The 24,905-nt window shown below is 39.6% G+C and overlaps 1 protein-coding gene and 2 long non-coding RNA genes across 3 annotated transcripts; all 3 read left to right on the top strand.

Moving 5' to 3' along the window:
- The first annotated feature begins 12,699 nt into the window (after positions 1–12,699).
- Positions 12,700–13,924, top strand: LOC109204532 (uncharacterized). Its single transcript, XR_002064022.2, has 3 exons — positions 12,700–12,950; positions 13,480–13,625; positions 13,714–13,924. It is a non-coding gene; the product is annotated as an uncharacterized LOC109204532 (long non-coding RNA).
- A 6,140-nt stretch (positions 13,925–20,064) lies between these two features.
- cox7c (cytochrome c oxidase subunit 7C) lies at positions 20,065–21,801 on the top strand. Its single transcript, XM_003456056.5, has 3 exons — positions 20,065–20,234; positions 21,128–21,275; positions 21,704–21,801. Exons 1-2 carry the CDS (start codon positions 20,160–20,162, stop codon positions 21,242–21,244), a joined length of 192 nt encoding a protein of 63 aa, XP_003456104.1. The 5' UTR covers positions 20,065–20,159; the 3' UTR covers positions 21,245–21,275; positions 21,704–21,801.
- LOC112841885 (uncharacterized) lies at positions 20,241–20,814 on the top strand. Its single transcript, XR_003213308.1, has 2 exons — positions 20,241–20,541; positions 20,668–20,814. It is a non-coding gene; the product is annotated as an uncharacterized LOC112841885 (long non-coding RNA).
- Positions 21,802–24,905: the final 3,104 nt, after the last annotated feature.

Raw genomic sequence — 24,905 nt, 5'->3', positions numbered from 1 at the left:
TGCTATGATGCAAATTCTTCTTCAGCATGATATGTCAGGACACATCTGTCAAATATTTCCAGCTGATCATTTTTGCCTTGAAAGCTACTTACACACCTGCACTTTCAGGTTCTCACTTGGGTAAACTGTTATACAAATACACACACAAATCCTATAAATCCACGTGTATGCACATCCATATCATTCATTACAATATTACAGTAACAGAGGAGCAAAACTACTGTAGTTACTCTGTGGTTCAATATTTTGCTGTGAGCCACCAGCGCTTGCCAATGAGGCAATGGAGCAACAACTGTGCCAGTTTGTGTTGAGCAAGGGGAAATCAAGGGGAGATTTATGAGCATAATAATGAATCCTATGCCCGCTTTAATTACAACGATCCTGGACTCTTTGAAGTATGCTGTTGCAGCTGGAAACCGTTTGCCTTGTGTCTGAGTCCTTTACACTGAACAGATAAACACGGCTCAAGTACTAAATTTGCATGTTAGTTAGAATTTTTAAATGATTTTCTCATATTTGTCAGCATCGGTGTTAACAAATTACAGAAAGGGGAGCTTAATTTGCCAGCTCTGTTTACATGTGTAATGCTGAGAATATTTAGGATTCGCTCAGACTTTCATTGTCTATTAGTGAAATCGAAACTGAACAGGGAGCTTAACTAGGTTTGTGAGCTACAGTAAGCCATTAGCAGCTCATGAGTCATGGTGCAGATGATGCTAATATATTTCGTGAGTGAATTTTGAATGTCAACCAACCACCATTTGGAGGGCAAAGATGAGCCCCGCGCAGATGCTTTTCACCCACGTTGTCTCTGATGCACCTGTCCCCACCGTATGTCAAGCACTCCAATCACCGCAAACCAACCTAAACAAGGCAAATCGATCAGTATCTGTGCCAAAGGAGGTGTGTGACAGTTCCACCTGTGTTTCACCAGGCATTCACTTCCCTTTCTCTTGCCCAGATAAAGAGTCTGATCTCTGGCAGAATAAAAACGATCTGTCAGCTCCTGGCAGGCTCAGGCTCTCCAAAGAATCAGACTCCCGCAACACCCACCTTCTCTCCCCAGGTGATGGTGATAGCAGGGTGGATGGGAGGGAGTTCCAGTTGATAACAGTTTTTATGATTCTACATTTCCATATTTTCATTTTAAGCTTTCCTTTTGGATTGATAAACATTATAAATGAGAAGAAAATGGAAAACAAACAGACATTTTTCATTTTTATATGTTTTGTAATATTCAAATGCTGGTGTTTGTTGAAACTGCTGTTTATCTTTTAATGTTAATGTTAAATCATTCTCTGTCCAGGGATTCATTTTTATTCATTCCTTTACATCATAATACTGCGCATGATCCTTTACATACTCGGGGAAGTTAGCCAACCTCAAAGGAGTAACATGAATAAACCCGCAAAAAGTATGGGTCCAGCTCCCCATAAGAAAGTGGAACAAGTGTATGAAAAAAACAGTAGCTTTTTTACTAGGTTATAAATGCACATGAGAAATCATCTGCAAAAGTTCAAAGAGGAAGAAAAAGCAGTGAGACTTTGACTGTGACGGAAGCGTCGTTTTGAAAAGGCATGGGTTAAAAAATAGTGAATCCTTCCTTTTAAGCACATCACATCAAACAGTTTATAGGATGGATCTGGAATGCGTCTTATACGAGCTATATGATTTTCTAACTCACAGGAGGATATGTTTATAATGTCTTTTATTAAAGTTCTGAAAGTTTTTCATCCAAACAAGAAAAATCCCATGAAATAATTAAAAATCCAATAAATTCAATTTTTTCAGTTTTGTGCATGTTGTCAGTTCGGTTTTACAAATAACACTGTCTACATACTGTTGTGCACCATTCAAAAATACATTTGTAAAACAAACATATATCATGTGCTAAAGGGTTTTTACATGGTCTAAAATTGTTCTTCATTGTCTTATTGATTTCAAGGGAGAAATCCTCATCATCTGCATATAACTGATGATTTTGTATGTTATGTAACTACTGCAAAATAATGAATGATTATTAGATTATTACATTATTTGGTACACTGGATATGCTGGGTATTTCACAATGGAAGGCTATAGTGAAAAAAAAAAACTAACAACTTAGAATTAAAATTATTCAGTCGCTAAAGTAACGCTGGGTTATTTTCACATGTTTCTGAAGTGTTTTTTCAGATCCTGTATCAGTGTTTAATTTCTCTAATTTCTCTAGGGTTTTGCGCCAGCATTTATTGCTGGTGCCTAAGCTCATTTGACAGATTGACAACTTGTTATTGTGTCTTATTAATATACTTCTTTTGTATGCAAACACTTTTTATGCAAATTGATACAAGACTGCAGGTTTTAATGTAAAAACAAGTCCAGCATGTTTGTATGCATGACAAAGCACATAGTACGAGTGTGTAGACAGGTAAGCCTGATAGTCTTTCATGATCAACTTATTGCCTGTTTACTGACAGTACAGAAAGTTAAGGTTCCAGCCAGCACCCCAAAGAGCAACCATTTTTCCCATTTCATACATATATATTTCATTTTTTCGCCAGGAAGATTGTGTTGTTGTGGAACAAGGTCAGAGCCCCAGAATACTGCAGGGGGAAACATGTTAAGTGAGCTGAGAGGAGCCAGAGTGAGCTTGATGGATGCTTGGCAGGTTTAGAGTGGAGCGCCTTAAGACCTCTTTCTCTCTCTCACACACACACACACACACACACACACACTCCTTCCACTGACTGGAGTCTCCTGCTCTTTTCATTGGGTGGCAAAGGTTTGCATAGCCTGGCTCGTGGAATCAATCAGGAATACTCATGTGAAATTAGTGAAACTGCAGGGGATGACTTATTTTTTTCCTTAATGGCTTTAATCTGGGATAAATGCACTGTTAGATCTTTCTTGCCTTGTTTAATGCTGTTGAAATAGAGAGGAACCCCCATTCCTGCGACTGAGCAACACTGGCCTCTATTGGCAGCCAGAGAAACAGGACTTAACATGAGGAACAGCAGGTGAAAAACATAACTACATTATTAAATATAACAAATCTTTCTCTGTCTACCACTCTTTTTATCTGTCTGTATGTGTGTTTAGGATGTATTTGTGTGTGGCTTTTTTTCTTTGTTTGTGAACATGTCAGTGCAGCGCATTGCAGGCACACGTCTGTTCTCTTTGTGGCTGCGTTTGTTAATGTCACTCAATACAGGCAAATTGAAGGTGCCATTGTTAGTGCCGGAGGGCAACGGGAGTGCATTTGACAGCTTGACAGCTCTCATTAGCGTATTAGACACAAACAGTGGCACAGATGCTCCCGGTCAGTCCTTGGTCAGCCTGGAGCTTTGCTTAACGGACCACTGACAGGTGGCTTTGTGGCACTCTGTCTCGTGGTTGACAGGGTGGCAAAGCAGAAGCTCATCTTCAATAGACTGCTGGGATTGCCAAGGACGGTAGATATTTCACAAGCATGAATAGTGTAAGACTATAATTAAATGAATTGTGAAGGATTTGCAAACATGTAAACACTGAAGCCCAAGTGAAAATACAGAAAACAATAAAGGAGAACCAAAGAAATGGAAAAACACATTAGCATCAACCGTTTCTATGACTGTTGCCATGTAGCGCTTGCAAGAAAAAGGGTACCTTAAAGAAAAACGAATGCTTGCTTATTGCTCGTTATTTGTATTATAAAGAATTTTCAAAGGCAATCATAACAGGAAGCTCATATATGCAACCTTGAACTGCATTTGGTCATACAGCCTTTAAAGCAAACTCACTCTCTCGTACAAGCCCAATGCTCTGGTCCAGTGGTTTGGTTTGAAATGAAATTTTCCCTTTTTTTTCTTCTTTTTTTCGTCTTTTCTGCAGCTGTTTTCATTTGTTATGGCACAAAGCTCAAAAGTTCACTTCTCACATTCACTCCTCACCAGCTGAAAAAAATCTTTGCCAGAGGCACAAAACTTCTGTTAAACAGAATGAAAGTTAAATGATTTTTCCAATACACCTTTTGAAGTTTGTACAATACCTCGAGGGCAAAATAGAGTGAGGCATACTAGTAATACAGTCAGTAATAATCCTGTGCAGGCAAACAGTTGGAAAGAAAAGGGAAAATGGACAAAATGTAATAAGTGAATACAGCTAAAGATCGTGAATAAGTGACCTTGTCAGGATTTTTTTTCCCTGCTTTGCTCTGCTTGGAATTCAAGAGAATAATTCTTTGTGTTACTGTGAAAGCACACATTTATTCAAAAACTAATACAACATTAAGGACAAATAATATAAAAGAAAGACACATTTTTGAAAAAAGGTTGGCAGTTTGTTCTTAATGTTCAAATGAAGGACCTTTTTACAAAATTTAATAAATATTCATTCTTAGAGTTTTATAGACATTTTTCAGAAGTAAATAACCAACAACTGATGGCTGATGGATATGTCATTAAATAATATCAATCAATCAAGAAAGGACTGCATTCTGGCTGTTGCGGCTCCACCAGCCATCTTTCAGTGTGAGTAATTCTTTAGATTAGTTAGGAACCTTTAACATATCCAGATAATAACAGGGCATGTAGTTTTTGTATTACTATGCATTCCTATATTACATATGTTTGCTAATATGGGCACACATTTTTAGTAAACAATTATGTCTTGTGTTTCTCTCATTTACTAGTAAATGGTTGTGTGCTTAGTATAAACTGAATTTAATATAAACTGAATATATGTAGTAGATAAGTTGTTCTTACTTATTAAAAAGTATTTGTTGTGTAATATGATTTTTTTTTTCAGGTGTCATCATTATTGTTTATGCAGGAATTACCCCTTTTTTGTTAGTGGTGACCTTAAAACAATTAACGGAAAACTTTGGAAACACATCACACCTCAGAGGAATGAAAGGATGCCACATTGTTTGATGGAAAATAATATGATCAACCTACAGAGGGCTGAATTCAAAGACATCCTGAAAATTAAAGTGAAAAAATGATGCCTCAGGCTAGTCTAGTTTGCTGAAATTTCATTGCATTAGCTCAAAAAGACACTCAGTGGTTTGAATGCCTCCCAGATCTGGGCTAGGGAATCACCGAGCTCCCGGACAGTCTGAGGTGCAACCTGATGATGTTGGATGGACCAACACATAATGTCCCAGAGATATTCTATTGGATTTCGGTCAGGCGAGCGTGGGGGCCAGTTCCAGGAACTGCCCTCGTATTTTCGCTGCATAAGGCCAAGCACTGGCGTGCACCAGGAGGAACGCAGGACCCACTGCACCAGTGTAAGTTTGACAGTAGATCCAAGGATTTAATCCTGATACCTAATGGCAGTCAGGGCGTTGTTGCCTAGGCTAGAGATCTGTGCGTCCCTCCATGGATATGCATCCACAGACCATCACTCACCCTGATCTATGTTATAGACCTGTGAGAAGCACAGGGTGCCAGTGGTGGCCCTGCTAATCCTGGTATTCTATGGTAAATCCCAATCAGTCTCCACAGTGTTGTGCAATGACTACAGGGCAGACTAGAGGATGCTGGGTCCTCAAGCCACCCTCATGAAGTCTATTTCTATTGTTTGGTCAGAGACATTCACACCTGTGTGGCCTGCTTGAGGTCATTTTGTACCTCTGGCAGTGCTCATCCTGTTCTTCCTTGCACAAAGAAGCAGCTCCTGCTAAGGGGTTACAGACCTTCTTATCCAGCTCTCCACAAGTAACTGCAGGAATATGCTTTTGCACTTTAGACTGTGCTGGGAGACAGCACAGTCTAAAGTCTAAACCTTCTGACAACACACATTGATTTGCCATCCTGAAGGAGAACTACTGTACTTGTGCAATGCCTGTAGGACCAGGTATCACCACATGCTATCACTAATGGCACTGACCCTAGCCAAATGCAACACTAGTGAAAAAACAGTCAGAAAAGATGAGGGGAAAGTGTCAGTGGCCCCCACCTATAAAACCATTCCTGTTTTGAGGATTGCCTCATTGTTGTTCCTCTGTTGTTAATTTTATTAAAACCAAAGCAGGTCAGACTGATTAGCACCCTCTTCTACTCAGATGTTTGACTGACACTATGCTACACTCTCAGTGTTTTTTTTTCCCTTTTTGTGGAACTGGAGTGTATACATGATATACATGATTTAGAGGAACAGCAGTGTTGCATGAACATAAATCTAAGTAGGGATGCTTGTTATTTAAAAAGTTCTGAATATACAGGGGGCACAGGTTGCTCATCCCAAGAGGTTTAGGTCAGCGTGTGCAGTTTCCTCTAAATCCACTTTAAAGATTCATGACAAATCATGCCTTTATGTGCATGCTATAAACTCCCATACAGTAGTGAGCTAGCTGGAGGCAAAGTGAGCTTCTGTGTACATCTGTACGCTTTGCAGCCTGCGTGGATGAGTGTGCCTGTGCATTTCCTGTACACATGTAGGATTCCCACCTACACTTTTGACTGAAATCCCAGGACTCCCTGAAACCCTAAAACAGACGAAGCGAGGCATAAATTTAGGAAAATAAACAGCAGAGCAAAAGAAATGAAGGGAGGTTGCACATTTGTGTGCAATCCGTCATTCCTTTCAGACCCTGGAACAGCAGATGAAGCCATCTAGATCAAACTGAGACAGATTAACACCTGATAAAGTCCCCTTTCATCACTGCACATGAAGCCAGAAATAAATTGTACTTCAGTCCAAATAAGAATCGAACCTTCGCTTTCCACAAAGCGCTATGATTGTGCAAATCAGCTCTTGTCAGCTGCATCCATTACCTCTCCACCCCTTTGTGGAACATTATTGCAAATCTAGACAAGGAGAGAGATGCTGTTTACCCTGGCAGCTAGCCTGCTATTCATCATATATTGTAGCAGATTGGTTAATAACTGCAAAAAGCATTTACTTATAGAAATAAACTGAAGTCATCTGACATGCTGATATACAGTATATTCCACACTGGCTGTAATAACTCTGTAAATCAAGCTTGTGATAATGTTACCATGTACTGTAATTATGCACATGGCCTACTATATTAACATGCAAAGTCATGCACACATTTGATTAAAGGTTTGTTTACTGATATGACTAAGCCCCAGTTTCACGGGATAGTAATTGGCCGACTTAAATGAGATTGTGAGTTATTATTTAAGATGCCGACTTTGAGTATTTGTGTAAACAGTATGTTTGAGCTGCTCTTTTTCACACTAAGGATCTCACATGGCTATTGACAGAGCACTCTGGGTAAAAAACAGCTTTGCTTATAAGCCAGGGGAAAGTCAATAGCAAGAAATTAAGACAGTCAACAAAAACAACAAACACTGGACCGCCGGGATGGATGAACCTGAGAACACGAGGCAGGGATGGATTTCAGGACTGTGCCACTAACCTTATACAACAAGTGGACAATGTAATAACATCAATATTTATAGCCGGGTGTGATGACATTGTTTGTGATGTGCACCCGGCCCCCGGGATGATTCCCAGTCCTTTATTGCTTTGCAACAGATTGTGCTGACAATGAGAGGGCAGACACGTGACAGCAGGCCAGGTGATGACCCTGCACTGATGGATGTGGCAGCCATGACGATGGGAACCAGCTTGCCGTGACATCCAGCATCATAGCAGACAATGTCAGAGCTATCCCAAGACTTGTCAAGAGAACAGCATTTTATTAGCTGTCAACACGGGAATGAAACGTTTACTTTGGTCTGAAACATGATCTACTGAGGGTGACATAATACAGGCATCACACACAATAGTAGCTACACCAGTACATCAGGCCAGGGGTACATTTTGGAGGAAACTCCATCTTAGCCCTGTTTATTAAATACTAAGGTTTACAGTGAAAATTAGACATTTATTAACAATTAAAGCATTACTTCAGTCACTTCTTTAAAAGGTCAAAACAGCAATTTTGAAAGTATTCCCAAGGTGGTCTTCAAATAAGTGAGCAAATTCAAAAGATTTAATTTTGCAAGACACTATTGTCAGATTCTCCACGTTGAATGATTAATTCTTCCTGCTCATTCATAACAGAGAACATTTGTCTCCTCTTTCTGTAATAAATTTCTGTCTGCATTCAGAAATTGTTTTCAGGCAGTCAGATGTGGAAAATATTAAATTGGTTCATACATAGAATTCGTGTAAATTGTCTTTCTTTCATTATGTGAAAAACGGATGAAAAGAAACTTTCTTTATTTTTCTTTCAATGTCTTAGAAAGTCCATCTGTAAACCAGTCTCGCCGTCTTCGCCCATCTCAGCATTGCCTTTGGAACTGATTTGAATGAATAGGAAGCGGGCTGTATTTTTAATTAAAAACCTTAATGTTTTAAATCAGCACTCAGTTCTGAAAAAGATCATTTAAAAAAGGTTGGTGAGCCACAGTTTAATCCAAACATCCCTCTACACCAGACAATTACAGTGGTTATCTAACGGAATTTTACTTGACATGCACCCTTTGCATAGCAAGTTTAATTTTATTCCTTTTGAACAAAGGTTTATAGTCTCAAAATGCAGAAGAAGGTAGAAAAATAGTTCAGGCAGCTTTTCTGTCCCACAAGCAGGTTTTACAGGAGCTGCTTCTCAGCCTCTAGCCAGTATAAAGCTAATATAAAAGGCAATTTGGCAGCTGAAATTAACAGTATCACCAGAAGGACATTATCAAATGAAGAATTAAAAGTGACAGCGGACACCACCTTCCACCACTGCCCACCACTCTGGCATAGTCCTTTACTGTGTGCTTTACCACAGTACATTGTGTTATACGATACTAAACCAGTTTAGACGCAACTATTTTCATACAACCATTAAATAACACAAATTCAAGTTAGTTAAATCTGTTTTTAAACACATTTAAAATCTCGAAATAGCCAAATAACCTAAGCAACTCATCCTGTGCAGATCCACTGACTGATTTGAAATAAAAAAAATACATTACAGGCTTTGAATTTCCATTTTATCAAATGCTCCATCTCTGAGAGTGACGTTATCACACATTAAACCACTTTTTCCCCCTTGAAAATACAACCATTGTACCTTTAGCTGGCAGACTGCAATCCAGACTCCACGAAAACAGCTGTGTGTTTGGTGATGTTTGTTGAGCTGTTTGAAATGCTGCATTTTAAATTATCCTCCTTTAAAAAAAACAGAAAGGATTTCTATTTATGTTTGCTTCACTTCAGTAGAAAAGCTGATGAAAAGAACCACGACAACAGCTTTATTGATATGCGCATGCACGAATGACAGGAATGATGGTACGTGTGCGGGCTGACGGAAGAGAGATGGCATTATTTTCTTGAAATGTTGATCAAATATTTCCACTGCATCAGATGGAAGCAATGCCAAGCTATAGAAACAAACAGAAATATCGACTCACTTGATATTTTTATGTATTAAACTGTCGTCAGATTTGAATACTCATCAACTGAAGGTGCCAAAGCACGTTTCCAGGTTGTAGCTGCCAACTTTAACCCCCTGGATACAACTAATGTAGTCTGAGTCTGAAAAGGAAACTACATAGCAACTATGTCCAGTGTTGGGAAGGTTACTTTTAAACTTTTAAAATGTATTCCACTACAGATTACAGAATACATGCCCCAAAATGTATTTTGTAACGTATTCCATTATGTTACTTAATGAGAGTAACGTATTCTGAATACTTGGGATTACTTAATATGTTATCATGGTTTTTACAACTACATGAATGTACTATTGCTGTGTGATTTATTACTATTACTTAAGGTTACTCGCCATACCAATTATTCCGCACGTATATAAAACAGGTCCGCGGCTCCAAACCATAGTAAACCGACCTCTGGCTAATGCGTCGGGCTCCGTGTCGGGCTCGTAGCCGAAAACTAACTTTACTTTGTTGTCTGGGTCAACTTTGCTAGTGAGAGACAGAGAGAGGCGTTGAAAGGCTTTGAAGAAAAACAAGAACACAGTGTACAGTCGAGTCTTAATAGCTTATTTACAACTGGGCTCATCAGGCACTCTTTTTGGCTGCAGTGGTTATTATTATATTTACGTGCTTCCATCTCAGGTTTCTGGTCGGTTACAGCTTGTACTTTTCGACTCTCCATTTTCTCCCTCCTTCACGCTCACAGACACATAACGTTATGACAGTCCATTCTCCCTGCAGCACGGACTACACTGCCCATGAGGCTACATTCTGTAGGGCTAAGCCTATAACACTGCCAATTGCATTCATATTAAATCATTTTTTGAAAATTTCTTCACGTCATTATGCGGGCCACAAGTAGAGGTGACATGGGGAGCGAGATTGAGACACAGGCATTAGAGCCTCTTAATGTGTGTTTTGTTTGGGTTTCCACCGGCGTGGAATTACCAAAAATAGAGAGGGCATAGCCTAACATATGAAATAGGAAAAGACCGCTGTGTAATCCATTTATGTCAACATAGTAACTGTATTCTGAATACCACCTTTTTAAACGGTAACTATAACAGAATACAGTTACTCATATTTTGTATTTTAAATACGTAACGCCGGTACATGTATTCTGTTACTCCCCAACACTGAACATGTCTGACTCAGTGAACTAAAACAATTAAACAAACGCTAACAGATTTGCACTGTGTAAACAGAAAACAAAAAAAAAAAGTTCTGTACTTACTTATTTCTTTACTATACAAGTACATCTGTCTACTGCCACAAGGTTGAGACTGTTGTGAACCTCAGTTTGTGTAAAGCAACAAGAAAATTGTCTCATATGTTAGGCTGGTTAGGCTTTTGATTGGCTCCTTGAAGACAAAGTCGGGGCAAACAACATCATCATGCTTTAGTGGAATATTCTGTAGGTTTTTATTCAGGATTTCATCAGTGCCAAGTATTTATCGTTACACCCTAAAAAATCCTGGGTTATTTTCACATCTCAACTTCTGGGTAAAAGCCGTAGGTTCGTAAGCTGGGTTAGTATGACCAAATATTGGTTCAAAAGTCATGACTCAGGAGTTGGATTGGTAATGTGCAAGGTTCTTTAATTCACTCCACAGCTTGACTAATTCTGTTGGGTCATAAGTTGGGCGTAGGTTGATAAAATATTGAGTCAAAATTTTACCCAATTCTTAGGGCTAAAGATAAGCCTCAGAAGAAGCCACATCAGTCTTCACAAACTGCCATGTGCTGACCCCCTTTTTTCCCTCGTTCACTACACCGCGCAAAGGGCACGCACATGTCTGCGCTTAGCTCGCTTGCTACTGATGAAAACGTGATGGCAACAGCAACATACGTGAGTGTTTATACTGCCACCACCAATATTTAGCCACCATCTTTGATCCTCACTCTGAGATCTCGGTAGCTTAAAGGTCCGCCACTCCGAAGTTTACGTGTGATCAAAGTAATATAAAAAACACTAATTTACGTCCTTCTAAATATTGTTTGTATTAAGCCTTTTGGTTCTTAGTCAACACACAAGGCTAAGCTGTTAAAGGGTTAACCTGGCGGGGCTGAGAATGTTGGCTGCACTCGGACCCTGCTCAGTATACAGCTAATCTCCTCTTCACTTAGATGGAGGCACTGCTAGCTACTCTACAACACTGAGTGAAAGCAGTCTGTCATTGCTTCACAGACAAAAGTCACCAACTTAATTGTCCGAATGATCGGTCCAGGGTACTGTGCAATCAAACTTGCTTATATATATTTTTTTAACTTATATCTATGTACATTCACTTTAATAAAAAATTAAAAATGAGAAATGTTATGCTTGCTAACTTTTGAGTATTGTGATGGACCGAGCAGTAAAGGAGCATCAGACACAGGTTAAAGTGCAAAAAGTATTTTTTTTATTTGACCCTAAAACATACTTGGTTAAATTATACAGAAAATTCAAAATCTTGGGCCTATAAAAGAGGCCAAAGTCACAGAACTCTTCTCAAAAGCTGGCAACTAACAATACTACTAACTCGAACCGAACTACCTAAACGAGACAAAGGGGAAACTTTAACAGTGACTGAACAGCCAACAAAAACACAGAAAGGCGCCTAACACACAAAACCCAACTAAAACTAACATAACAAATTCCATTTCCCCCCATGATCCAGAATTGTGGTATAACCCAATTTGCAGGCTTGCTTCTCCCCTTTTCCAATGGACTGGGAGCAGCTGCCACTGAGGTAACTCAGAAAACAAAGAAGAATTAAATCATACATACATAACAGTGTAAACTAAAATGTGCGCACTTATTTTAGAGTACAGTATTATGTGATTGTATAAGTAAATTAATTCTAAACCCAAACCAATTCTTTATTACCCTGTAAATTAAATCCTATATTTAAAGAAAGAAAAATGTAAGTGTAGTGTTGTGTGTAAGCCTCTATTGTAACACTGATGTTTGGTAGATATTACCACTGTGTGGCTGTAACTTCAGCTGTCGCAAGTATATTCAATTATTCTAAAATTGACATTAAAAATGTTGAAACTTTAATTATTTAACTTCAGAACATCCGTGAGGTTCACCTGAGGGGGATATCTCTGGTTGCCAGTCTTGAAGAACACCAGCCCATATATATACATGAAATATGGAGGGTCCAGATACTTATTTTACACTTAATGGAGCGCTATAGAGAAAAGTGAGTATTTCTTGTACATAAACTAAATCACTTGTAAGGTGGGGTTTTTTTGTTGGTGTGTGTGTGTGTGTGTCATTTTCTCTGTGGCTACATTTGGGCTTCTTGGTCAGCACATCAGTGACACTGCCCAAGTAAAATGACTCCAGTGGCGACTCCTGGGTGATGTAAACAAAGAGGATCAGTCAAAAATGTTTGATTTCTTTTTTTTTCAAAGCTTCTGCTCTTTGTATTTGTTTATTTTACAAGAAATCTACAGAAAGGTAAAGTTTTTGTTTATGAAATTTTATTAAATGCAACTGTTTTTGCTTGCAGCCCAACTTCAGGAATAAAGTCAATTTTGGCATCATCAATAGTAGATCAGTTTCCATGTTTAAAGGACTGCCGTGGCACAGGATATGTAAGTGTCTACACTTCAATGGATACACACAACAACAATTAAAAAACCTGAATACTGATCAGTTTTTCAATCAGTATAGTATAATCAGTTTCAATGTGATTATAAAAATAAATATACAATTTGTATGTACTCAATTTCCATATCTTTAAAAGATGTGTGCACATTATATGTCACTCATCCAAGTGACATCTTTAGTCATATGCACATTATAGATGCATAAATAATAACATTTGTTGTAAATCTATTACAAAGTTGGCAAAAGGGTTTGTAAAAACCTTGTGACAGTATAGAGTGTGTGAAACACAATACTTGATCTTGGCTTAGTCCATCCCCTAACAATTAATTTCAAGCACTGACAACCACAGACTGGTCTGCTTCATTGTTGTTTTGTCCTCTCTGAGCAAATGTCAAGCATAGTGTTGGAGCTCACCGCTCCAGGATTACAGACAACTTGACATTAACCAAACAACTGCAAATAATCTTTTAAATCTTACTTTATTGACCCTTTTCTTTTGTTTAAAAATTTCAGGATGTGTGGTTCAGCCCTTGCAGAACTCATAGGCCAGCAACTGGATTTCTGAAGGAGTTTCTACGCAATGTCAGGAAAAGGCTTCGTTCTATCAGGAAGAAGAATTCAGAACCAAAGAAACCCCGAGAAAATGTTCACCTTGCCTGGTACTAGAAGATAGATTTGTTTCTGCTTTTTGCAGCAATCTAAGGTCTGTTGATGGCTGCTTCAAAGCATTTTTTGTTTTTGATGCAGGTTACCCAAAGTCATGCGTCCAGGTTTGGGAATTCCTTCACACTGCCATCTATCCCAGGAATAGATGAATCCCAGGACATGAATCAAATATATAGTCAAATGAATGAGGGCTCATTTAGCTATGATGGAAGTGTAAAATGTTGCTCATAAAGCTGCATGAAGTGGTCTGACAGGGAGATTCCCTCTTGTCACTTTTCCAAAGTGTTGATGTATGTTAAGTACTGAAAAAATCATGAATTCATCAGTTTTTTTAAAGTTAAAAGTTTTTACATATAATTTGCTCTAAAACAGAGATGGCTTTACATAGCATGTCTTCATGTGTATTAACATGGACATGTGCTGTAACCAAAGACTGATTTGAAGTAATGTATATACAGGGAGTGCAGAATTATTAGGCAAATGAGTATTTTGTCCACATCATCCTCTTCATGCATGTTGTCTTACTCCAAGCTGTATAGGCTCGAAAGCCTACTACCAATTAAGCATATTAGGTGATGTGCATCTCTGTAATGAGAAGGGGTGTGGTCTAATGACATCAACACCCTATATCAGGTGTGCATAATTATTAGGCAACTTCCTTTCCTTTGGCAAAATGGGTCAAAAGAAGGACTTGACAGGCTCAGAAAAGTCAAAAATAGTGAGATATCTTGCAGAGGGATGCAGCAGTCTTAAAATTGCAAAGCTTCTGAAGCGTGATCATCGAACAATCAAGCGTTTCATTCAAAATAGTCAACAGGGTCGCAAGAAGCGTGTGGAAAAACCAAGGCGCAAAATAACTGCCCATGAACTGAGAAAAGTCAAGCGTGCAGCTGCCAAGATGCCACTTGCCACCAGTTTGGCCATATTTCAGAGCTGCAACATCACTGGAGTGCCCAAAAGCACAAGGTGTGCAATACTCAGAGACATGGCCAAGGTAAGAAAGGCTGAAAGACGACCACCACTGAACAAGACACACAAGCTGAAACGTCAAGACTGGGCCAAGAAATATCTCAAGACTGATTTTTCTAAGGTTTTATGGACTGATGAAATGAGAGTGAGTCTTGATGGGCCAGATGGATGGGCCCGTGGCTGGATTGGTAAAGGGCAGAGAGCTCCAGTCCGACTCAGACGCCAGCAAGGTGGAGGTGGAGTACTGGTTTGGGCTGGTATCATCAAAGATGAGCTTGTGGGGCCTTTTCGGGTTGAGGATGGAGTCAAGCTCAACTCCCAGTCCTACTGCCAGTTTCTGGAAGACACCTTCTTCAAGCAGTGGTACAGGAAGAAGTCTGCATCTTTCAAGAAAAACATGATTTTCATGCAGGACAATGCTCCATCACACGCGTCCAAGTACTCCACAGCGTGGCTGGCAAGAAAGGGTATAAAAGAAGAAAAACTAATGACATGGCCTCCTTGTTCACCTGATCTGAACCCCATTGAGAACCTGTGGTCCATCATCAAATGTGAGATTTACAAGGAGGGAAAACAGTACACCTCTCTGAACAGTGTCTGGGAGGCTGTGGTTGCTGCTGCACGCAATGTTGATGGTGAACAGATCAAAACACTGACAGAATCCATGGATGGCAGGCTTTTGAGTGTCCTTGCAAAGAAAGGTGGCTATATTGGTCGCTGATTTGTTTTTGTTTTGTTTTTGAATGTCAGAAATGTATATTTGTGAATGTGGAGATGTTATATTGGTTTCACTGGTAAAAATAAATAATTGAAATGGGTATATATTTGTTTTTTGTTAAGTTGCCTAATAATTATGCACAGTAATAGTCACCTGCACACACAGATATCCCCCTAAAATAGCTAAAACTAAAAACAAACTAAAAACTACTTCCAAAAACATTCAGCTTTGATATTAATGAGTTTTTTGGGTTCATTGAGAACATGGTTGTTGTTCAGTAATAAAATTATTCCTCAAAAATACAACTTGCCTAATAATTCTGCACTCCCTGTAATACAATGAATTATATACTTTTTTTATACTTGCATTTTACTTTCATTGATATATTTTGTATGAATTTTGCTGTCTATGTTCTATGTATCATATGGCAATAAAAAGATTTTTTGAGAAAATCTGTTTTGAATTTAGTTTTTACATGCTGAATTTTATAGTAAGTAGAAATCTTAACCCAAGCGTTAATGGTAATATAACCCTTGTGATGGGTTCTGAGTTTCAACCCAATTTTTGGCAACCTCAACTTTAAACATTGGTCAATTTAACCTAATTTTTATTAACCTCAACTTTAGGTGTTGGTCAGTTTAACCCAATTTTTGGTAACCTCAACTTTAAACGCTGGTCAATTTAACCCAATTTTTGGTAACCTCAACTTTAAATGTTGGTCAATTTAACCCAATTTTTGGATAGTTCTCCTAACCCAGTGTGCTGGGTCAAACCAGTAACCAAACACTGTTAAGTTGAAACAACCCAGCATTGGGTTACAAATTGGGTCATTTTTAACCCAGCACTTTTTAGGGTGTATAATGTCACTTATTCTAGAATCTGACTTTGTTTATATTAATTTTATCTTTTCTTTTAAATAACGCCAATATATTTTTATGTTGGTGTATGTAAACAGTGTGATAATAATAACTTCAGCAAGTAAAAATTGATTTAACTTTTTAACCCACTAGGAAAAAACAATTTATGTCATGCATGTTTAAATTGCCGTACTGCTGATAAAAATGAATAATGGATTTTTGAAAAAGTTTATATTTTTTCCATTTATGGTTATAATTTGTTTTCTTTCCTATATTTGAAAAACAAAGTAACATCAGCACCCCCATGTTCCAATTTTCCTTGTTTCCTAAGTTAATAAATAATAATATGTATTTGAAAAAAGACTACACACTGATTTGTACCATGCTATTAGAGTGTGAACTGATTCGCAACAGGAAATAAAGTGGAGGAAATGTCATTTGCATTTGTATCTTAACAAAACATGACTTATTAACTATATGGAGAGAGGTATAGGGCTGTAGCAGGTTATCAACAGTAGTTGTTTCTCTGTGTGAGAAGAAACAGGAGAAGCACTGCCAGAGTCTGACAAAATGACCCCAAGAGGGCGGGTTTCTGACCAAACTGTGAGAAACATACTGCATAAGAGTGGCATGAGGGCCCAAAAGCCTTTAGTGCAACCTGTGCCCACAGCCCAAGATTGTGCGGTTTGTCTGACATTTGTCAGAGACCACCAGAACTGACAGATATAAAAGTGTATGAAGAAGCTGTGGTGAACACGCAGATCTGGGGAGGCATATCCTTTATACATACCCATTACACAGACTTCCACATCTTAGCTCAGTGGTTCCCAAACTTTTTTTGCCAGGCCCCCCTTTTTTACAAGAAAATGTTTCCCCCCCCCCCCCCCCCCCCCCCCCCGCAAACTCCATTGCGGTTTATTTCACACCTCAAACATTTAGTAAACAATTAAGCAAATACAAGTAAATGGCAATAAATTACAGGTAGTAATAAAATACTAACTCTTTTACGCTACGTCCACACCTACACGGGTATTTTTGAAAACTCAGCTGTTTCTATGCGTTTGGGCTTTTCGTCAACACGTAAACGGCGTTGCGATTCACCGAAAACGGAGATTATTTAAAACTCCTTTTTTGCGTTTACGTGTGGACGAGGATTACAGAGTTCGTCACAACGTCAAAGGTATGTGCCTCTTTTCACGTCACGCTGTGCGCCACGTTATTGTTTACATGAGATGAATTGCAGAATGGCAGATAGAGACAAAATACTGTATCTGCAGTTTTTACACGCTTACATATACACACGCAGTTACTGTCCCTCCATTTAGAAAGGCAGAGGCGTCACGGTGTAATTATTTTACGTGTAGTTGTTTTTTTTTTCCTGTGTAATAATATTCAACATTGCTATCAATACATTTTTCAAAAAATGCCTCTCTGTGCAAAATGGGTTTAAACACATAAACAGCTGTGGGATACTGTTTGTCCGTGATTTGAACAGGGGGAACAAATTACGGCAGGATCAGCCTGATATTATTTGTATCCCGCAGTAACTTTACTGCATAAAGAGCTAACATGTCCAAAATGTCAGGAGTAGTTAGTTATTACAATAAGTGTTTGTGAACTAAAAATCAAGAATGTGGGATACTGTTTGTCCGTGATTTGGAGAGCCCAGCGTGTGCTCCCGACGCAGGGAAACTAATTTTGCAGGGGAGACCTACCTCGGCACTTGTGCAGGTGGAGCCAAAGGGAAGATATGCTTCACCATATTTTCCAGTCTTTGGCTTGGAAGGAAGTTGGTTTGGAAACATATTTAGCGATGCTTCATCTCCTGCTTTGCGTTTGTGTGGGAGCCCCGTCAAAAACCTGTCCACAGTGTCCAAGCGCTCTTTTTTTTTTTTTTCATACCGCCCCCCCCTGCAATGGCTCTGCGCCCCCCTAGGGGCGGGCCCCACACTTTGGCAACCTTAGCTAAAGATACCCTGACTAATGTTATTTATGGGGATAAAATCCTCAGAATCCCAGTACAAACATATGCTGGTGCAGTGTCTTGGTGCAGGACAATTCCTGAACTCATGTGAACACAGTATTTAGGCAGTTTCTGGATGTCAAAGGCATTGACTGGCCCTCGGGCTTAGCCAGCCTGAATCCCACTGCGAATCTCAGGGGAGTATATCACTTTATCGACATCATCAAATAACGCTGAGGACTGTCAAGGACCCAAATGTGGGATTAGATCCTCCAGGACACATCCGCTGTCTCATCAGGAGCATGCCCAGATGTTATCTCATGCTTTTTGCATGTCCAGATGTTATCTCGTGCTTTTTTGCTGAAGTTCTTGTCACGAGAACTCCAGTGAAAAGCAAAACTAGAAAAAAAATCATTCAGGAGGGATAGGAAGAGAGCAATGGTCTGTGGACACCACCTGCAAAACCATTCCCTTTTTGGAGGTTGAGTTATAGTTGCCTATCCAGTGCACCTGTTGTCACTGATTTATGCTTCCTAAGTAGACAGACTGAGATCCCGGAAGTTTACTAAGTAGCTTGGTTAAATAATTAGAAAAGCCAAATTACTGTAAGTACACATTTAAGGAATGAAAGAAACACTGAAAGAACACTCATGCTTAATTGTTGAGTTGAATGAAAATGACTGCGGTATTGTGAGGACACTGTGAACACGGTGTGTGTGTGTGTGTGTGTGTGTGTGTGTGTGTGTGTGTGTGTGTGTGTGTGCCCCTGCTACCAACTGCCATGCTTTTGCTTTAATGAGGAACAGAACTACAAAGGTAGCCAACTAAGCCCTTCTTTACATGTAATGTGTACTCTTTTTTTCCAACAAAGACTGTGCATATCAGAGCGAAAATGTGTGTAACCTCTCTATGCAGCAGTGAGAGTTTGGGTTTTTAAATTTTATTTAATGCATCAGAACAATACAGGACAAATAAAAGAGTAGCAAATGGCAAATAAGTCAAGGTATTGCAGGCAAGCAAACACATAACAGATAACCTAGTGTGGAGGTTGCAGTATGTTTTAGCTCAGGTTTCTGCCCTTTGATAACTTTCATATGACACTGAAACCTATGAAACTGATATTCATCTTCCAAATTAACAGCCGTCATAAATTAATGAATTAAACATCCTTCAAAATGCAGAACCCAGTTTGTAGTATTAATCAGTGAAAAGGTTGCAGCAATACTGCATAGGGATGGCTGAACCATCTGCTCTCATTAAGTCTGCTCCTTCTCTCTCTCTCTGTCTCAGTCTCAGTATTTCCTTAGCAATGATATGTTTGTGACAAATGCTGAAAAATGAAGATAGCTTATCAAACAATACTTTTTTACTCCAATGAAGCCCGCAAGGACACGCACTCACACGCTGAAGTTAATTTAATCCCCAGATCACTATCTCTCCATACTTTCAAATAAAGAAAGTGATATCTGCTGCCTTACCTACACGTGGATTTTTTTTTAATAACTGACTCTGAAACAGTGTCAATCACACATGCTAAACGACGTGAGCAGCATAACCATCCTTACCCATTATATCTCCACTTTAGTTAATGTATGCCGTTCTGAGAGGAATGGGTTCCTTCACATTTGAAATCCCATGATAACTGAAAAACCGCAAATCGATGTCGTTGTCTGTCTGTGGATGAGACAGCATAGTGTGAAACGTTTTTCTCCCTGTGATGAAAGATCTCAAAGGCAAATATAGCCTAAACAATCTAATTCTAGACACTCATATTTTCATGATATTTTATATATTCTTCTTTTATATTTTTCTTTCTTTCTTTCTGTTTTATACCTAATGGATCATTATGGGGTAAAAAAAACAACCTGAGGTCGCTTCGGATACAATTGAACTACATTTCCCATACACATTAGAGTCTTTTCTATTTCCCACAATTCTTTGCGCCGCTCTACGGCTCACCGCTGAAACAAGAAGGTCGCACTCTTTAACGGTGTATTGAATCAGAGGAGAGACTTCCACAATGCTCGGACAAGCTGTGAGGCGATTCGCAACGTCTGCTGTTCGTTCTTCACACTATGCTGAAGGACCAGGAAAGGTGAGACCACCTCCTGACAGCAGCAGTTTTACCATAATGGTGGTATTTTGTGATGAGGCCTTGTGTGTACGTACAGCCTTGATGTTAGCTAGCGGTACTTGGAGGTCATGCCTGTCAGTTGACGAGAGTGTGATTGTATATCGAGCCAAAATAGCCAGACTTTGGTTATTTTATATTCTACATCTACGTTATCTCCAGTTTCTGGTAACAGATTATGTAAACTTGTGGCAGCAAGGACAGAATTGATGACAGGGACTACGAACTGTTGGCTAGTATTAGCCATGCTAGTCGGTTTGTGGCGACACCGGTGAAGGCTTTTAGCTTGCTATGTAACCACTTTGGAAAATTTGAATAACTTTGAAACCATTCTAAAATGTATATTGAAAGGCTTAAGTCTCGTAAACACTAAATTGCGGATCTATTTGCATAGCAGAAATCTTAATTCCTGTGCAAGCTGCGCTTCCGCCTCCTGCTAAGGTCAGAGCTGTAAGGGAGGAAGAGAGGTGCGCTTAACTAAGAGTTCACCTTCTATACTAGTAAGCATTTATCAAAATTTCTGGTGATTTTTAAAAAGGGCAAATGACCAAAAAATTCCAGTTTTCCAAGTGTACGTATACGTATTTATTGTAAGGAATATATATTGTAATGCATGGTAGTCTTGGCTACTAAAGAAAACATTGCTCTGGGAGCTTTATTGCATTTTTTTTTTTTTTTTTTAAATTTACACACAGACTTATTACAGATCAGGGTCAACTGTAGCTTCTTTCTAATATTAAGGTGCACTATGGCGCTCTATTTGTCTTGTCTATAATTCTGATCATTCATAGGTGTAGTAATTGTGTTCTACTTTTCTAAGCAGTTGCCTACATTGTAATGGTCTCGTCTTTTTACAGAACCTGCCATTTTCTGTGGACAACAAGTGGCGTCTGCTGGGCATGATGGTGCTTTTCTTCGGCAGTGGCTTTGCATTCCCCTTTATTGTCGTCAGACATCAGATCCTGAAGAAGTAAAATGGCCCAGTGTTGTAACTCAGCCTTCAAGGTAATTACACCTGCCGTTTTTATCAAGCCCCATCTGCTTTTCGTTAAAATGTCAGCATGATGGGTGGCATTTTCCTCGACATCGGTTTGTATAGTGACCTCAGATGATCGCAGTCCTTCACTGCGCCTCTTTAGCCTTTTTCCACTGTGGCATATCTTAAATAAATTACCTGTATGTCTGAGAGTGACAGTAACAAATGTCATGTGGGTTCATATTGCTGCTATGTTGTGCAGATAAGCTCGCACTTCAGCGAGTTAATGTGACAGTTTATTGCAGACATCGATGTGTATCAGGTGGGAGCGGGTCAGAATTGTTGTTGTCACATTTTCTCGTCACTGGTGTTTACTCAGAAATTGCTTTTCTGACAACCTGGCGTATGCAAGTCATCTTATTGCTTTCTTCCCCCATTTTCTTGTTCTTTCCCGCAGGTTGGCAGCTGGAACATATTTATCCATCAGAGTTCTATCGATGCTGAAGAATGGGAATCACCTAATTTTCTTTGTAAATAAAGTCTCCTAAAATGAGATTATCCTTGTCCATGTTTCTTACACAGCTTCCATTCATATATGCACATTGTTTAAAGTATCAACAGGGATTCCAGTTGGCTAATAAATTATAAATCTTGAAACAGGTTATTTCCTGGCAATAATGGGCTTCCACTGAAAAACCAAGCACCTTTTTTAATAATGGGGAAAATATTTGGTGTTTAACCTCCAGCATTAATTGTGATTTTTGGTTGTGTACTGTTGTTCACAGCCAGATTAAAATGCTCCAGAATAATTGGTTTTAATGCAGCCTTGTGTAAGCATAGTTTGTTTAGACTCACCTCATGTTGAGTCTACAGACAATGCATGAAAGTAGGTGGTAAATTTAAATCCTTTGTCATAAGCTCCTCAAAGGAATGAATAAAGTGGGAAATTAAAAATCGGTGTGAGGGGGTTTGCAGAAAAGAATCCAGTCCTCCTGGTCTTACAACTCTGATACGTTATTGTTCCAGCCCCCGTCCACCACTCTGTAGCTCGGCTCTTCAGTTAAACTCAACTGAATAACCTTTTCAGTTCAATTAACCCTGTGCTGCTGGCCATAATTATCCAAGGACAAAGTATTAAAAAGGGTGGTGTGGCTGCTCAGTTGGTATGGAGGGGTAATGTAAAAGTTAAGAGGCTTTCTGTGTATATCCATTCAGATCTCCCTTGTGCCGGCAGTCATCTTTAGAAATTGGCTATGGTTCCTTTTTCATTTGCTCGTGCTGTGCAGCAAAGAGGTACCTAAGTCGGCCTAAAAACATAAGGAAAGAGACGCCGGGACAAGCTGTAAGCACAAGAAACAATCTGTCCTATATCTTTTGCCCCCTCCCTCCCCACATATCCTTTTGTGCTCGCGCAACTCGAAGGAACTTGTAAACCTGTCATGCTGTTATGTATTCCCTTGCATTGGTAATGTTATGCTGCTGTTATACCTTTCCGCTGGAGCAGCATTCAGGTCATGCGGCTCTTGCGAGGTAGCGATAAACTTATTGGACATTTAATGGGGTCAACAAGTGGAGGGTTATATTTCATAGGTGTGTTGTATTTTTTGGCACATACAGGTTGACCTTTCTTAGTAGCTCAAGGCTTTTCTGGTCAAAAGCACTTCTCAACATATAAATAAGAAACACAGCATTATCACAATGCCACACTGTGCATGCAGGCACACAATTTATGAATCTCCAAATGCTTGTTAGTACACATTTAACACCCACATTCGCACAAGCACAGCATACTAATGTAGAAGTCTGATCACCGCATGTCCCGATTAAATGCAGCAAAGACGGGAGGTCTTGAGCTGCATTGTCATTCTGCTCAATGATGTCTCAATAGGTTCTCTGTTTACCAATTAAAATGCTCCATCCATCTCAGCCATAAACAATCATCCTTGCTCAGAATGGTCCTTATCAGTACATAATGAACCATCACGGTTAAGTGTGCGAGCCAGCAAATTGATGTCCTTAAGCTTCTGACATGAGGCATACTTCACGTTGGCTCTTTTAAAGTGCATCTCAAAGATCACTCTCTTCTGCACAGAGAAAAAGAATGAGCTTTCAAGTGTCATTAGGGGAGGGGCGCTCATTGAAGTGATCCTCCATACAAAGTCTGCTTTTGAGTATCAAACACATGTCCCCAGCTTAAAACAGTGACTGTTAAAAAGTCAGCTTCCTCATTCGTCCGCATTCCTCCACAACCAGCAAGTTATATAATAAAAAGAATGCAGCAAATTATGCGCATTTATTCTTTGGACTTAAAAAGCAGAGCATTTTGTCTAGTGAGTTACTTTAATTCCATTTTGATACAGCAAAATGTAAAAGCTTCACTTTTGGACTGTGAACTCTTGACAGTATGCCACTAATTGAATAGAACTGCTCGCAGCTACTTTAAATTTTGCAAATGGTTCACTTCAGTGCCACAGCACTCAGAGTGCTAATTTGGGAATGTCCCCAACATTTGGACCCTCTTTCAGAAAAAAAAAAAAAAACCAGGGGGACGAGGACTATAAAGACATGAATTTGCTCCCACCGAGGGTGCAAAATTTAGATTGGCGCCGACACTTACCAACAGCTACCAGCCTGAGAGGAGTGTCATGATATCTGGGCATCCGAGGGTGAAAAACAAGCACTAAGAAGGGAGTTCTTTCTCTTTCTAGTCATAAATGATCTATTCTCTGCCATTATGCACTCTAACTGGAGCTTTTAAGAATTCTAGTTGATGCCAGGCTCCAACAGCGAGGACCAATTAGATACAATGCTGTTATTTGGACAAGGACCAAGCTGCAGTGCAGTACCAGCGACTTATGAAAAGTACATGAGGGTGTGCTGGCACAGGTCATATTATAGGAGGGGTACTACAGTGCCCACAGAAGTCTGCATCACCCATTTATTATTATGATTGTATTTTTTTTTAAGATGGGCATGCTATCCACACCAGTAACACCATTATAAAATTTGCTGATGACACCACTGTCATAGGACTGATCGACAACAACAATGATTCAGCCTACAGAGAGGAGGTTCAGCATCTGAAGCAATGGTGTGACGACAACAACCTGCATCTGAACACAGCCAAGACCAAGGAGATGGTAATCGACTTCAGAAGAACAAAGCGATCTGAGCACTCTACCCTCTACATTGATGGGGAGGAGGTAGAAAGGGTAGAAAGCTTCAAGTTTCTCGGAGTCCACATCTCGGCCGACCTTACCTGGTCCACAAACATCTCCCACCAGGTAGGGAAAGCACAACAAAGGCTGTACTTCCTCAGGAAACTACGTCAGGCTCAATTATCCCAAAAACTGCTAGTAAACTTCTACCGCTCCACCATTGAGAGCCTTCTGACTTACTGCTGCACACTCTGGTTCAACTGCTGCACTGCAGAGGACAAGAGGAAACTGCAGCGGGTGGTGAGGGCAGCAGAGCGGGCAATCGGCACTTCACTAACTCCCCTCAGAGACATCTATACTGGCAGACTTCAGCAGAAAGCCAGCATCATCATTAAAGACCCCTCGCACCCTGGACACTCACTTTTTTCCCCCCTTCCCTCTGGTAAACGCTACAGGTCCATCAGGTCGAAGACAAACAGACTCAACAGAAGTTTTTACCCA

Source organism: Oreochromis niloticus, linkage group LG12, assembly GCF_001858045.2.
Source record: "Oreochromis niloticus isolate F11D_XX linkage group LG12, O_niloticus_UMD_NMBU, whole genome shotgun sequence".
NCBI lineage: Eukaryota > Metazoa > Chordata > Actinopteri > Cichliformes > Cichlidae > Oreochromis > Oreochromis niloticus.
The sequence above is the reverse complement of the archived record's forward strand: the minus strand, read 5'-3'. Positions and strand labels throughout refer to the sequence as shown.

What these genes read in the sequence shown, in the direction of transcription:
- cox7c (XM_003456056.5), top strand. Translation starts at nt 20,160, where the DNA reads ATGCTCGGACAAGCTGTGAGGCGATTCGCAACGTCTGCTGTTCGTTCT. An exon ending in ATGCTGAAGGACCAGGAAAG is followed by an intron (nt 20,235 to 21,127) that starts GTGAGACCACCT and finishes GTCTTTTTACAG; the next exon opens with AACCTGCCATTTTCTGTGGA.